The sequence below is a fragment of the Pongo pygmaeus genome, chromosome 8 (assembly GCF_028885625.2).
Source record: "Pongo pygmaeus isolate AG05252 chromosome 8, NHGRI_mPonPyg2-v2.0_pri, whole genome shotgun sequence".
Taxonomy (NCBI): Eukaryota; Metazoa; Chordata; class Mammalia; order Primates; family Hominidae; genus Pongo; species Pongo pygmaeus.
In genome coordinates, this window is record NC_072381.2 from 67,766,924 (window position 1) to 67,783,994 (window position 17,071).

At 35.7% G+C, this 17,071-nt stretch overlaps 1 protein-coding gene across 4 annotated transcripts in view; it reads right to left on the reverse strand.

Moving 5' to 3' along the window:
• ADK (adenosine kinase) overlaps positions 1 to 17,071 on the reverse strand; it is a 570,201-nt gene that overhangs the window by 117,220 nt on the left and 435,910 nt on the right. For all 4 annotated transcript variants that reach the window (XM_054503670.2, XM_054503668.2, XM_054503669.2 and 1 more), the window contains one exon: positions 2,706 to 2,741. In XM_054503670.2, the coding sequence (XP_054359645.1) occupies positions 2,706 to 2,741 (36 nt within the window). The remainder of the gene's footprint in view (positions 1 to 2,705; positions 2,742 to 17,071) is intronic.

Consider the following 17,071-nt stretch of genomic DNA (forward strand, 5'->3'; position numbering starts at 1 on the left):
AGAGAAGCTAACCAGAATAATAATAAATTAAAAAAAAACAATGCCACTGAGAATATTTCCTGATGAATAAACACTGGTTATTTTTAGAGGCGCTTGGATTGGTCTGTCAGCAGCCAGATCACTAGTGGCAATACTCAGTGGCTTTTGGAACTGATTGGGATTTATAGTAGAAAATGAGGGTAGGACAGCGGCACTAATGGAAGGAAAAAATACTCACCTTTCCTTTCTTTTAATCTTTTCACTTCTTTCTTCTTATTCATGCTCCAAATTTAGAGTCAAAATTAAAGTTAGAAGGGATAAAATGCAGATTTTTGTCTAGTTTGTCACACTAGCCAAGAGTATTTAACGCATTTTCACACAGAAAACTATTAAGATAAAGTGATTTATTTTTGTTTTATTCCTTAAGAATACCAAGTTTCAAACCTATGCTTTCCCATTTCTGTCTAATGACCTAGGAAACTTTAGTGACATTATAAAATCATTGAATTTCTCTAGATAGTGTTCCATACATGGATTACATTTGATTAAAAATATCTATTTGAGGGTACCCTACTGATGGTTCAAATATATTCTGCAATGCTTGTGATGGTTTTGGGAATCTACGAAGAGACACATCAAGACACTATGTGCTTTATTTAATCTAACATATCACTGTCAATATCACTGACAGAGCAGTTTTGCTATGTCAGGAGGTAATAAGGTATGTGATTATAATCATTATAATTTTGCTTATATGCTGTAATCAATTATGGCATATTTATGGCAAAAACAATTCAAGAATCAGTAAGTAAGAACTAATGGAAAGGTGAATATAGTGCTAGCTAATAGAAAATAGAAAAAGTAGTTTGTTGCTATGACTGAATGTAAACCAGGCATATGAAAAGCAAGTAGCTCAAGGGGGAAATAAAAGTATTAATCAGGCTTAATAAACTATTTTTTAAAAACTGCTATGTAGATACTACAGGATCATGATCATTTGTTATACAATAAATTATATTTCTAAGTATCTGCAAAATTGGTTATTTTGTAGAACCAAAAATACATTTTTTATGGTAACACAGTAAACTGACAGGATACAAATGTATGTTCTGAAAGTTTTTTTCTATGGAGAATTCTGATGTGTCAACAGATAATATAATTTTTTAATATTAAAACTTAAAATAAGTAAAACTTTAAAAAATTCCTGGGAATTTTTATTTATATTCTCATGATCAAAACATTTGACTTTTTAATTGAATATTCCCGTGTTTACATTTTGTTCTGCATATAATTGCCAGTTTGGGAAATTAAAATGTGAAACTTAAATTAGAAAAAAACCCACCACTTGGAAATCCTTTTTCTATATGTGACTTAACCCTAGATTTACTGTAATATGGTAAAGCACAAAAAAGCAAACTTGTAAGAAACTATCACAGTTCCTAATAATTGAGTACAAAGAAGCAAGGTTCCCTACTCTGGAGTAGTTCTTTTATAGGATCTTCAGAATAGAATATCTGTATCACATGTTCCTTGTCTTCCTCTATGAAGAGGAAGCTCTATGTCTGGTTTGTCAAGTCTGATGACATGAATAACATGAACATGTATTACTTTGTTGCTTTATAATCTGCCTTTACTACTTTTAAATAGAGTTTCACAAACTCATATAATATCTTTCTCTAGAGTTCAAAGTGAGCTTACTAGTCCTTACCGATACTATTCAATCACCACTCACCTCTTCCCTGTTTGATAGACAATACTGAATATGCAAATAAAAAGAAAGTTTCTACATTTCGGCTGTGGTTAGATTAAATTTTAAAAAATTACTACCCTGTAACATTTTAAGTTGCTGCAAGGACACAGCATTCTACATAGTTCACTCAATAAATATCATAGTCATAAAAAACTCCAACTTAGTTAATTCTCTGTCAGTTAACCTGGGTTCATATTAGTCAGTGTTTTCTAACAATCAGTTGGAAGAGGGATATTATACAGATAAAAAACACGGTTATCTCAGTTTTGCCAACAACAACCACGTGGAGCTTTGAATCTTGACAGGATAACACTTGTATCAGGAAAACAGAATTAGGACCTATAAATTAAATCCAATTATTGATATTTTATTTCGGAAAATGTATGTATATTTTATGCTACCTCCCTCTCCCCAGAAAAAAAAGAGGGAGAGAGAAGAAAAGATAGGTTCAAACAGTAAGTTTATAAAAGCAGGATTTAAATTAATCAGTTCCTAACAACTGTTAAGTACAACCTTTTAGAAATTAATTTGCATAATGATAATCTACATGTGATAGGGCTGAAATTATTTAAACGACATTATATTTCATTATTTAGTCTTGTTCCACCACTGCTTTAGCAGTGAATCCTTATGAAATGTAATGCAGCTAATGAGGTAGCTTTTTAGCTGAACAAACTGACAGGCCCCATATCTGCAGAGGCAGCTTGAAACCGTGCCCAACCTCTTGGCTTCCCAAGAGGCTTTTCAAAATTCAATAAATAACATCTGTAGGCGATGTTGGGTGCAGACCTAGCAGAGTGCGTCATAACACTGTGCTGGCAGAACAAAGAAACCATGACGACTGCCAAGTTTCCATGGCAACTGCTGCGAGGCTCTGAGAGTATAATAGCACATCAATCACTGTCCAAAAGAACTTCATTATCAGCTAGAAAAAACCTTTAGGATCTGTTTAGTGTGCAATTGTGGGTTAACTCACCTCAAAGCCTTGCTCTCTAGCAAAAGTGGCAGCTTCCTGAAATAAAAAAAAAAAAAAGAACAGTTAATTATAAAGTGCTCGGTAATGAAGAAATAATCCATTTTTTGAAACTCATTCAGTCTTCTTTTTTACACAATTATCTCAATATACCCACATAGTTCAATTTTTATTCTCACAGCAATAAAGATTTCTTTTTTCCCTTGGAATAATAATAATAAAAAAAGGCAGCCTAATGTCAACACACTTCACAAGTTGGAATAAAGAAGATGTAGTACATGTTTTTACTGTAGCTGCCACAGTGAGTTCAGGTGTTCTGACCTCAGCAAAGAAAGACAATCCAAGGAATATGCTGGTGGTTGTGTTTTTAATTAAAACAATACCTCTCAAAAAGCTCTTACGTAGAGAAGAATGCCTGCTAATAAATGTATAAATTCAGAAAAATCATCTTTTTGCAATCCTTGTAATGAAATTTATGCAGGCAAGGATCCTCAGTAGATGTTAAATTCATTGGGTAAAAAGGATGATAGGGAACTGGGTATTTCCATGGAATCAAAGTATCTCAGATTATATGCTGGTCACGGGAGCAAAGCATAACTTTATAATGGAAGGATCAAGCTGTCATCACTTTAACCCAGTGATCGATGCTATCACTTTTCATCACTAATAGTGGGATCACCAAATATTCTTTGCCTTCTGTTATGATGCAGTGTGAAGTTCACAGCATTACCTATAAAGTATTCTAACCTAAATACTTTAACATGAATTAATCAAAACCTTAGTCCAGTAACTTGCAGTCTATAAGAAATACAGAGGATAGGGGAACAAGTTAAAGTATACACAGAGAAAGCAATTGAAAAAATTCATAGGGCAGGACATTCTGTAGGATAACTAGCTTAATGTTTTTAACAAGTCAATGTAATGATAAAGTAGAAAAGGGAAAATGACCAAGAACAATGTATAAATCTTAACTGGTTTATACAAACCAGCTATAAAAGACATTTTTGGGACAAGGGGAGAAATTTGAATCTGAAATGAAAATTAGGTAATATTAGGAATTATCAGTTTGATTTTAAAAGTCCTTAATTCTTAAGATGAATCCTGAGGTATTTAGAAATGAAGTGTCATGATATATGTAATTTATTTTATAATACTGCAGAAAAAAATTAAAATGAAGCAAAAGTGGCAAAATGTTAACAAGTGTTAAATCTAGATGTATGTGCTATGTAGGGGTCCAATGTCTCCTTTTTTGTTTGAAATTTTTTATAATAAACAGTCCAAAAATCCTCTTTAATGTAAGATGACAGGGTAACAATAGTTGAGCATTAAAAATATGTATGGTTAAAAAATTTTAATATGCAAAGTTCTTCTAGATTTTAAATATCTTAAGGACACAATCTAATGATTATTATATACCCTAAGGCTCTTATAACAGGTTACTAAATGACAAAAATACATATGTGTAATCAAATCCTTTCCCTTTCTTCACTCTTTGTGCATATACTTTAATTTTGGGACAGATAGAAAAGGGAGGCAATATTACTTTTCAACTCTACTTCCCTCTTGAAAATGAAAAAAAAAAAAAACTGCAGACAACTGTCAAGAGTCTCTACATCTTAACTTACATTCTTCCAAAATTATCTTTGCCAAGAGATATTAATAGAAGGATGGGATTTGAGCCTGAGTAGTGAGCAGATCCAACTCAACTAAAACGACTGTAGCATCAAGCCATGTTAAGGCAGAAAGTATAGTCAGTGTCTTCAGCAGAAATTTGGGAAAACATTGGGAAAAAAATACATGTATGCACCTATGGTCCAATATATTAATAACATATAGGTTAGAGAACCATTTTGAGGATTTAGAAAGGTCAAAATGTATGATTACAGCTAAACACTGAAGTCAACAGAAAGTGATAAGTTGAAAGCACAACTCCTTACGCTATTTACTAGAGAAACATAAGCCTGACCAAGTTACCCTTAGTTCATGTAGACAAAAATAAGCAAATAAATATTGATCTTGACAACTGGTCAATTTGTGCAAGCAAGGTTAGAACTTGGTACATCACATAGTAACATTTGCTGGCGGTGATATCAAGGAATAGGATAAGGTTCAAAAGCTATTGATGTAGTGCTTCCCAAGCTGTCACTCTGAACCAAGCAAATTCTTATATGAAAAAGACAACAAAAAAGCCATACTAGAACCACTTATTTATATGGAACTTCGTCAGAGACATGAGAGAACCCCAGGGGACTGTAAGACAAAGTTCAAAGGAAGAATCTGTAGGACTAAAATTGCACTAAGCCATAAACACTCAAAATTCACATACAGTAAAATTTTTTAATGTCCAGTTTTGCTCAAATATAATAAATTAACTGTAAAAAAATTTATATATGTGTGTGTGTATGTGTGTGTGTGTGTATATATATATATATATATATATATTTTTTTTTTTTTTTTTTTTTTTTTTCTTTGAGACAGAGTTTTGCTCTTGTAGCCCTGGCTGGAGTGCAGTCATGCGATCTTGGCTCATTGCAACCTCCACCTCTTGGGTTAAAGGTATTCTCCTGCCTCAGCCTCCCGAGTAGCTGGGACTACAGGTGTGTGCCACCATGCCCAGCTAATTTTTGTATTTTTAGCAGAGACGGGGTTTCACCATATTGGTCAGGCTGGTTTCGAACTCCTGACCTCAGGTGATCCACCTGCCTTGGCCTCCCAAAGTTCTGGGATTACAGGTATGAGTTACTATGCCCAACCCAAAATTTATTTTAAAAAATTAACTGTGATCTGTTATGGTATGGAGCTGACTAACTGCAAGAAAACACACATATAAATGTCAAATCATTAACTTTTAAGGAAACCAGGCCCTAGGACACTTCCATGTCTGTAAACTATTTCAAGCATCAACATATTTCTGACTGAGGAAAGATGTACTTAAAAAAAGTCAACTCAATTTTTTGTCTTAGTGCCCCCTCACACAGGTTTGCTGAGCTGTGCCCTATCACTAGAAAAGCTAAGCTTGTTGTTCTGTGGCTTAAAATGATCTTATCTTCTGACTTCCTCCCACCTTCCTTTGATCTTGGACTGGTGCCCCAAGTCACTCCATTAGAGAAGGCAGCTGGCTCGTATCACTGCAGACTTTCCCACAGCTAACCTCTGATCTGAAGGTGTTTGTAGGTACAATGATGGAACAACATTTATTTTTCCCTGTCAGCAAAACAAACAAAACAACACAGGGGAACAGTTTGACCTAGTAAGAATTTTAAGCAGAATTTTAGTTGTCAGATTCATGACATGCAGAGGCAGAAAGAAAAGACATTAGGTCAGAAAGTAAGGAAGAAAGAATAGGCATACATGGTGGGCAGAAGAGTAAGACGGGTTCCAAATATCAGAGATAATTCCAAGTGAACTGATCGCACTATATTGAAAAGGACTTTTTAGTGTGCCTTTGCAGTAAAAGTGAGAAAAGAAAACAAGCAAGTGCCCATCTGTGCTGCCCCAGGGCGCCTCGTACTGAGTTTCACAAATCTAATGAAGCAGTCAGGTTAAAATCCAACCACAGAGTGGATGTGACATGTGGAGAACAGCTCGGGTTAAAATAGAAAAGCAGGGCGGTTTCTAATGCAGGTGATTATCCGTGTGATAATCATTATATTTACAGGCTTTCCATTTTAGATCTGACATCAAAAATCACAAAGGAGGAGGGATTAAGGAAATAAACAACCGACACAGAGGCTTTCCTGCTCTCCTGAGAGTATAGCACTTTCATTCATGCATGACAAGCAACAAAAGCAAAACTAAACAGGCCAGGAAAGAGTATTTCTGAGAAGGCTGGATTTCACATTAACGCTTTTTTTCCATTTTGATAACTTTCACTATTACTCAGTTTCTCAGTCAGGTCACATTTTCAGAATCAGTTCTCATTGTTGTCTATGCTATAATACAGTATCATTTTTGGTTTACAATGAATGATACTCACATAATATGTCCTTTACAAAAACAGAGCCATTTTTTCCTTCCTGGAATTGAGTGTTGTGAATAAAATGACATATAATTAAAGTCTTAGACTCTCATCTATACCACACCACTTAGGTTTTGCAGTAGGCTTGCTGCTTCAGCAACCGGGGTAAAACAACAACCAAATATAGTTTTTGAATGGAGGTTAGGGCAAAACTATGTTAATCAGATTAATGAAAACTATGGAATACTTACATTAAGAGCTATTTAAAGGGATTAGCAAGCAACTATTAAAAAGCACAATCCTCAGATTATGCAGGAAAGGAAAGAAACTCAAGTGCATGTTTGTGTATATGAAAGACAACTATGGAGGAGAAAACTTTCTCTATATTTCATCTGATAACACAAGTTCTTACTTATAAAGTAGAATTATCTATAATCAATATTAAACTAAAACCATAACTTGCCCATACTCACTGCAATTCCAATTATTTGTTACTAGTTATATGGAAATACAATGATTTCTGTATACTGACAAGCTAAGGGGGAATGGAGCCACCAGACCAGGTCTGTTTTTTTACTTTGCTTCTTCATCTCTCCATGTAACAAACATTTACCTCCTAAGTGTAGTTTTAGGCTGCTAGCATCTGTGTACATCTGTATCATTGCTACAGCTGTTACAGGCCTTATAATATTAGACTTTGACTCAATAATACTATAACTCCTAAATGGAGTGGTATAGGTGAGAGTTTAAGACAGGGGGGTGTCTGTCTCTCTTTCTCTATATATATGTATAAAAATCTCTGTATAATAAAAATTCATATAATTGAATATAAATTTAGAGGTATAATATTCTCCTTGAATGGCTTTAAGTGCAACATAGTACTGGTAGGAGGCAATTACAGCCAGTGGAAAGAGTACAGGATCTAGAATCAAAAGGCCTGCACTAAGGTCCCAGTTTTACAGATTATTTGCTATGTAATCTTGAGCCAGTCACTCAGTACATCAATTTCTTCATCAATAACATTGGGGTTAACCATACCTATTTCGTTGCATTGTTGCTAGGAATAAATGAAATACTTTATGTGAAACTGAAATCATTTTGCCTATTGAATTCAAGTTCTTGTTAAGATCTCAGGATAAACAAATGAGTGTCAGAGCACCTAGAGTACTTCAATGATCTGTCCTATCTGTGGATTATACGTGTAGGAGGCAGTCTTCAAAATGGTTTTCAATGATCCTTGAACCTGGTATTCAAATCCTTGTACATTCTCCTCCCCTTGAATGTGCTCTAGACCTAGTGACTTGCTTTAACAAATATATGACAAAAGTGATGGTATGTTTTGTTCATCTTCTTGATCACAAGCCTTCTCTCTCTGAGCCCTCACTCTACGAGAAATAAGTTGCAATGTTGTGAGGACTATGGAGTGGTGCATTATCAATAACCAATGAGAATCTGAGGCCTGTGACCAGACACGAGTGGACTTGGAAGAAGATCCTCCCCTAGCTGAGCAGCGAGATGACTACAAACCTGGTTGACACCTTTATTAAAAGTCTTATGAGAGCCAGAGGCACCAAGCTAAGTAAGCAGTGCCTGGATTCCCTATCCCACATTTTATATATGAGGTTAACAAGAAAAACTCAGGTAATTTCACATTCAAATTACGTCAATAAAAACTTCAAAGTGGCCAGGTGCAGTGGCTCATGCCTGTAATCCCAACATTTTGGGAGGCTGAGGTGGGAGGATTGCTTGTGTCCAGGAATTTGAGACATGCCTGGGCAACATAGCGAAACAACAAAAACCAAAACTTCAAAGCAAGTGTGGTCAGCAGATCAGAGGGTAAGCAAATTCTGGAAAGAAAATTTAGATATATGCTATCTAAATGGCTTTGTATACCTGATTATGGTCAACCATTTCTTCAATACAGATTAACCAGGAGATATTATCCTTCGCATGAAATTTATTTGAAGTTTCAATTCACGTTGTCTTCTGTTATTCTGAAGCAATGATTGTTTCTGACACTAAAATAAGAGTATTAAGTAGTGCTAGAATCCTCAGGTGAGAAAAACAATACTGAGTCAAAGTCTCCTACCACTAGAATGTCTGCAACAGCTGTAGCAGTGACATAACTCTAAGTCATGCTGAAATTTAACAATAAAGAACTATCCACTGTGTATTTCTTTTCATACAATATATCACAACATAAAGACTTATATTGCTAAAGCTTCTAAATATTTTCTCATGCTGTCCTTCAAACTATGAGTTACCTTTACTTTATATTATCTATCAAACCATTTATATACTTTCTTATGATCCCACATTAGTATTATACTATTTTAACTTATGCATTATTTCTGATAAGGAAAAACTTTAATTTGTAAATAAAGTAACTGAAGGCTGGAGAAAATTGTTGCATAAAATGTGAGTCTGGGAACCCCTTTTAAAAGAAATTTCATTCACAAAAGTATCTCTACTAGCTTTTCCAAAGAATCTATCATATAACTTTTTGGAGATTTTCAACCTGTGCTCTGACATTTATTACCATATGCTTCCCGTCTACAGAATGCTGAATAAAAATATTATTTAACATTTTATTGAGTGCCAAAAACTCTATGGGGCAATGTACAGCTATAAAGACACTCATGCCTCTATCCAATAGGTTTATAAAGACACTCATGCCTCTATCCAATAGGTTTATAATAAAACTTAGATAGTATATAAATTATACCTCAATAAACATAACTGAAAAAAAATTAAGCAGCCAAAACACAGGCAAAAAAATAAAGTGTAGTTTACAAGAAACTTAACTGTTTCACAAAGTGATTAACTGACTTGTCTATTCTAGCAAGGAGAGTTATTCATTCCCACTTTTAGGCAAATTTAATCTGGTAACTAAAGAACAAATTAAGTCAGGAAAAAGAGCTTCATCAAAACTTAAGACAGACGAGCTACTTAGACTAACTTCTTTCAGAACAACCCAAGTTTTTAGTATTAAAGAACAAGAAGAAAGAGGCTAGCATAAGAAAAATGTTAGGATAGTAGCCCTATTATTGGGAATTTTATTTCCATTTTTATTTATTTATTTATTTATTGAGATTAGGTCTCACTCTGTTGCCCAGGATGGAATACAGTGGCAGGATCACAGCTTACTCTAGCCTCAACCTCCCAGGCTCACCTCAGCCTCCCAAATAGTTGGCACTACAGGTGTGCACCACCATGCTCAGCTAATTTTTGTATTTTTTTGTAGAGACAGGGTTTTGCCATGTTGCCCAGGCAGGTTATTTCCATTTTTAATGGATAATATATGGTTGGTATAAAGAAGACATTCAACAAATGTCAGTTCTTTTCCTTTCTATCATTGGATTCTCACAAAAACCCTAAAAATTAGCATTATTTTTATCTTACAGATGAAAATTTGAAGGTTCAGAGAGATTCAAGTATGTCCAAGACCATACAGCAGGTAATTGTTATAGGCAGCATTTAGATCTGAGGCTTTCTGAATGGTCTCCTGCTGACGAACTCTTTCAGGTTTTATATGTCTGAAAAAGTATTCTGCTTTTGTTTTTGAAAGGTATTTTCACTGGGTCTAGAATTCTGGGTTAATAATCTCTTTCCTTCTGTGTTCCAAGGTCTAGCTTTCATTGTTTCTGTTGAGGAGACTGCTGCTATTCTTATCTTTGTTTCTCTGTATGTAATGTATTTTTGTTGTTGTTGTTATTGTTGTTTTTAGAAACCTAGCTACTTTAAGTTTTTTTTTCCTTATTACCGATCTTATGCAATTTGATTATGTTCCTTGGTGTAGCTTTTCAGTGTTTCTTCTGCTTTTGGTTTGTTGAGCTTTTTGGATTTCTGGGTTTACAGTTATTATCAAATTTGGAAAAATTTCAGCCCTTATGTCTTCAAATATTTTTTCTGTCCCCCTGCCCCATCCCTAGTCTTTATATATTTGATCATCTAAAGTTGTCCCACAGCTCGCAGCGACACTGCTTGTTTTTCCAGTCTTTTTTTCCCTCTAGGTGTTTCATTTTGAACAGTTGCTATTGCTACGTCTTCAAGACCCTTAATCTTTTCTTCTGTAGTGCCACATCTTATCCAGTGTACTTTTCACCTCAGACATGGTATTTTTTATTTCCAGAAATTAGGTCTTTTTTACATTTCCCACATTACTCTTTAATAGGATTATGTTTTTATTTACCTTCTTGAAATACAGAATATATTTAGAAATGCTGTTTTAACATCTTTGTCAATGAATCCTAACATCTGTATCATTTCTGAATCCATTTCTATTAATATTTCTCATTATGGGTTGTATTTTCCTGCTTCTTTGCATGAATGGTTATGTATACGTGTGCGTGCGTGTGTGTGTGTATTTATTATTGATTGACTGAGACAGGGTCTTGCTATGTTGCATAGGCTGGCCTTGAAATCCTGGGCTCAAGCCAGCCTCTTGTTTCCACCTCTCAAGTAGCTAGAAACTACAGGCATTTGTCATTGTGCCTGGCTTACTTACTTATTTTTTAACAATGCCTTTCTCAGGTAATGAAAGGTAATTTTTGATTGGACAACAGACATTATGAATTTTATGTTTTGGGTGTAGAATACTGTATTAGTCCATTTTCATGCTGCTGATAAAGACATACCCAAGACTGGGCAATTTACAAAAGAAAGAGGTTTATTTGGACTTATAGTTCCATGTGGCTGGTGAAGCCTCACAATCATGGCGGAAGGCAAGGAGGAGCACGTCACATCTTACATGGATGACAGCAGGCAAAGAGAGAGAGCTTGTGCAGGGGAACTCCTCTCTCTTTTTTTTTTTTTTTTTTTTTTTTTTTTAGATGGAGTTTTGCTCTTGTTGCCCAGGCTGAAGTGCAATGGCACGATATCTCAGCTCACTGCAACCTCTTCCTTCTGGGTTCAAGCAATTCTCCTGCCTCAGCCTCTCAAGTAGCTGGGATTACAGGCATGTGCCACCATGCCCAGCTAATTTTGTATTTTTAATAGAGATGGGGTTTCACCATGTTGGTCAGGCTGGTTTTAATTCCTGACCTCAAGTGATCCACCTGCCTCGGACTCCCAAAATGCTGGGATTACAGGTGTGAGCAACCGTGCCTGGCTAGGAACTCCTCTTTTTAAAACTATCAGATCTCATGAGACTTATACACTACCATGCGAATAGGATGGGAAAGACTTGCTCCCATGATTCAATTACCTCCCACTGGGTCCCTCCCACAACATGTGGGAATTCAAGGTGAGATTTGGATGGGGACACAGCCAAACTATATCAAATATTTTGTTTCTCATTATATATTTTGAGGGCTACTCTAACGGCCCTAACTTTATTCTGAAATTCAGTTGGTTACTCAAAAACAACTTGATTCTTTACAAGCTTATTTAGAAGCTTTGCTAGGTGAGATGAGAGCAGCTCTTAATCTAGAGCTAATCTTGTCCCCAACTGATGTAATATTCTTTTGAGTACTAAAAAAGATGTCCAATTTATTAGAGGCTTTTCCACTGTGATTATTGGTGCTATAAACTATTATTAATCTTATCTGAGTTCAGGAAATGTTCCGCTTATTCCTTTCCAGTGGTTTTATCCCTGTCCCTGAGTAGTTTCCTAGCATACTTATGTGGGTCAGTACTCGGCTTAAAAATCAAGTGGGAGCCCTCTGCAGATATCCAGTGTGTGTGCTCTATCTCTGTGAAGCTCTGTCTTCTCTGGCACTGTCTCATGCAAATTCTAGCCACCTTGGCTTTGTCTCCATTCAGTTGGGCCACTGGGTTCTGTTTTGGATCTCCTTCCTGCAGACTACAGACTGCAAGCTATCTAGGCAGAATGCTATGGAAATTGTAGGCATGCCTCATTCATTTTCTCTCAGGGATCACTGCCCAGTATTGTCTAGTGTCTAAAAACTCTTATGTTATATACCTTGTCTGGTTTTTGCATTGTTTGAGGAGGGAGGATAAATCTGGCTGCTCTTACTCCAGTACATCCAGCAGAAGTTCAGTGTGGACCCATTTTAAAGTATAGATGCTAAAGGATCCTGCCATATTCAGTAAGTCTGTAATCCTCCATTTATTAGTTTAAAAAATGTATCAGGACATTTTTTGGACAAGACCACTTGATCAGATATATTAAATGTGTCTTACCTTGTTCTTCACTTTTTTTTTTTTTTTTTAAAGACAGGGTCTCACTCTGTTGCCCAGGCTGGAGTGCAGTGGCATGATCTCAGCTCACTGCAACCTCTGCCTCCCTGGTGGTCAAGTGATTCTCAAGCCTCAGTCTCCCTAGAAGCTGGGACTACAGACACATGCCACCACACCCCGCTAATTTTTGTATTTTCAGTAGAGATGGGGTTTTGCCATGTTGGCCAGGCTGGTCTTGAACTCCTGATCTCAGGTGATCCACTTGCCTTGGCCTCCCAAAATGTTGGAATTACATGCCACCATGAGCCTGTACCAAACATGTACATGTAAAAAACATGGTGGCTAAGATGTAGCCACCATGTCCAGCTACATTTTATTTTATGAAGGATATAGTTCTTGATGTACTAAACCATAAACATTCTACTTTACCATAATCTACATTTGACACGCTCTGAAGAATTACCTACTCAGTTCTGAATCCTCCTTTATTTTACATATTCTATATTACTGTAATTTTCTTGCTTTTTGTCTTACCAACTAGAAAGTTCTGTATAGCTAATACATCTTCACTTTTTTTTCCCTGGTCCTCTCTTCCAACCAACAGAGGGCTCTACCATAATGTATAATCAATACATTATGCTAGGATCAGCAACCTACAGCCTATAGGACAAATTCATCCTGCTGCCTGTTTTTATAAATAAAGTCTTATTGGAATACAGCAAATGCCTATTTGTTTCCATATTATCTATGGTTGGTTTTTATGCTACCACGGACAGAGTTGAAGTAGAGTAGCTTAACAGAGACCATACTACTTGGACTTTCATTAAAAAAAAATGTTTGCTAGGCTGGACATGGTGGCTGTTAGCCTTAAGATAAGTAAAATGTATATCTTTTGACAGGGCTTCCTTCATTCATTGGCAACACAATTTAAAAACCAAATAACTTATATTAATAAAAAGGCACTAAAAGACAAGATAAATAACCAATTTTTAATAAGTTTAGATACCTGCTTATGTAGAATAATGAGAAAGAATTCACTGATCAGTGCTTAAAATTAGATGAAAAGAAGAAAGAAGACCTCAGATGGGGAGAGATCAGCACCCTTGTTAAGTGCTTTTCTAATAATTCCTTCCACTTTGTTCAAATGTGAACCAATGTCCTTTATATTTTCCACATCCACATCCCATGGCCCTTCCCAAGTTGTCAAGGTGTGATAATCATTGCCACTATAAGTCTCACCCTCCAGGGCTACTCTAATGGCCCTAACTTACTTTACTCTGGAAGTTTTACAAAATTCACTCTTGAAAAAAAGTAAAAACAAAATGAAAACTATACATAAAACAAAAAAATGAACAAATATACAGGGTACAGTTTTATTTTTTAAACTACTGTGAGTAAAGTGGTAAGAGTAAGGTGTGAGATGTGCTAGATGAATATGAACTTTAAAGAGAGAGCACTAGTTTTTAGCTATTTTGACTAGAACATATCACAAAAGGTCTACCACTCTTTGGCTCTTTTGATTTTTAGAGGGAGAAGAGGGAACAGAACTAGAAATTCCAGTAATATTCACAGTCTAAAATAGTACTGGATAAAATAAAAAAAGAAACTTATAGGACTACATTGTAATTTTTTTTTTTAATGTAACAAAATGGAGTAAAAACAGAGCAGCATCTACTTTCCTACATCTAGTGAAAAATAAAGGTAATATCCCCCAGGTCAGAAATTTTACCTATGGATAGCACAACCCATCTAAATACTACCAAAAGCCTCTTCAGAGGTAGCAATAGTTGAAAGAGAAAAGATAAGAAAAAAAAAAAACTTTAAAAAAGCTAACATATAAAATCAACAAATATTACCAATAACCTGTATTATTTTCTTCTTTCTTGCCAGCTGATTCTTAGTAATTATGTACAGAGTGTATTGTAATGCGGCTGTCTTAGAAACAAATCCAACATAGACAAGATTTTTCACAATGGCCAGTGGGAATTAGCAAGGACAACCATAGAAATAATCAATACAGGTCTCTTAAGTAAAAAACAAAACTGCCCCACAACTACAAAGAAGTCAGAGAGAAAAATCTTACATGCATGAAAAAGAAATTGGCCAAATGTACAAGTTAGACTATACTCACACACACACACACACACACACACAGAGAAATAATACAAAACACTCAGTAGAGCATGTAGTAGATGGTGAATAAACACTAAATTGAAAGTAGGTACCACTGCTATATGGAAAAGAAATTTTTTTTTATTATTATTATACTTTAAGTTTTAGGGTACATGTGCACAATGTGCAGGTTAGTTACATATGTATACATGTGCCATGCTGGTGCGCCGCACCCAGTAACTTGCCATTTAGCATTAGGTGTATCTCCTAATGCTATCCCTCCTCATTCCCCCCACCCCACAACAGTCCCCAGAGTGTGATGTTCCCCTTCCTGTGTCCATGTGTTCTCATTGTTCAATTCCCATCTATGAGTGAGAACATGCGGTGTTTGGTTTTTTGTCCTTGCGATAGTTTACTGAGAATGATGATTTCCAATTTCATCCATGTCCCTACAAAGGACATGAACTCATCATTTTTTATGGCTGCATAGTATTCCATGGTGTATATGTGCCACATTTTCTTAATCCAGTCTATCATTGTTGGACATTTGGGTTGGTTCCAAGTCTTTGCTATTGTGAATAGTGCCACAATAAACATACGTGTGCATGTGTCTTTATAGCAGCATGATTTATAGTCCTTTGGGTATATACCCAGTAATGGGATGGCTGGGTCAAATGGTATTTCTAGTTCTAGATCCCTGAGGAATTGCCACACTGACTTCCACAATGGTTGAACTAGTTTACAGTGCCACCAACAGTGCAAAAGTGTTCCTATTTCTCCACATCCTCTCCAGCATCTGTTGTTTCCTGACTTTTTAATGATTGCCATTCTAACTGGTGTGAGATGGTATCTCACTGTGGTTTTGATTTGCATTTCTCTGATGGCCAGTGATGATGAGCATTTTTTCATGTGTTTTTTGGCTGCATAAATGTCTTCTTTTGAGAAGTGTGTGTTCATATCCTTCACCCACTTTTTGATGGGGTTGTTTGATTTTTTCTTGTAAATTTGTTTGAGTTCATTGTAGATTCTGGATATTAGCCCTTTGTCAGATGAGTAGGTTGCGAAAATTTTTTCCCATTTTGTAGGTTGCCTGTTCACTCTGATGGTAGTTTCTTTTGCTGTGCAGAAGCTCTTTAGTTTAATTAGATCCTATTTGTCAGTTTTGGCTTTTGTGGCCATTGCTTTTGGTGTTTTAGACATGAAGTCCTTGCCCATGCCTATGTCCTGAATGGTAATGCCTAGGTTTTCTTCTAGGGTTTTTATGGTTTTAGGTCTAACGTTTAAGTCTTTAGTCCATCTTGAATTAATTTTTGTACAAGGTGTAAGGAAGGGATCCAGTTTCAGCTTTCTACATATGACTACAAACTATACTACAAGGCTATAGTAACCAAAACAGCATGGTACTGGTACCAAAACAGCGATATAGATCAATGGAACAGAACAGAGCCCTCAGAAATAACGCCACATATCTACAACTATCTGATCTTTGACAAACCTGAGAAAAACAAGCAATGGGGAAAGGATTCCCTATTTAATAAATGGTGCTGGGAAAGAAATAGGTTTTAAGAGATACTGAATACTTCTGCAAAGTTCATAATGCATTTAATAATGAAATAGCCAATTATCTTAGGAGCCAATTATCTCAAAACAGAATCAAGAAATGTATCTACCACGTAGACCCTCCTTTCAGAATGTGAGATAACACATTATCCAACCTTAGTGCCTGCTTGTGATATTCTGTAGTCTCCATGACAAAGAATGAGTTCTGCTTGGGTATCAACAACACAATGGAAACTGAAGGTAATACAGCACGTAGGTAGTTACAAAGTAGTGGCATTTCTATTGTACCGAACATTATAAAGCGACTGGGCTAAGAGATGAGATGTAAAATTAACTTTTTGTTAACAGCCATCTGACTTATGATAAATAATACTACAAATTCCACCTACACTTATCTCAGAAACTTTTCTCACGGGTTACCAACCTCAGTCTTTCTTCTTGACCTTTTTGAATAGGACTTGATCTCATTTTTTCCAGGGAAGAAGGATTTCTGCATAGTGTAACGTTTAGAAATATTTATTTAAGATATAAGTTGAGTATTAATTCCCTTTTATTCTTTCAGAGATTTAATTTTAACTCCCATCCAAAATTTCTTAGC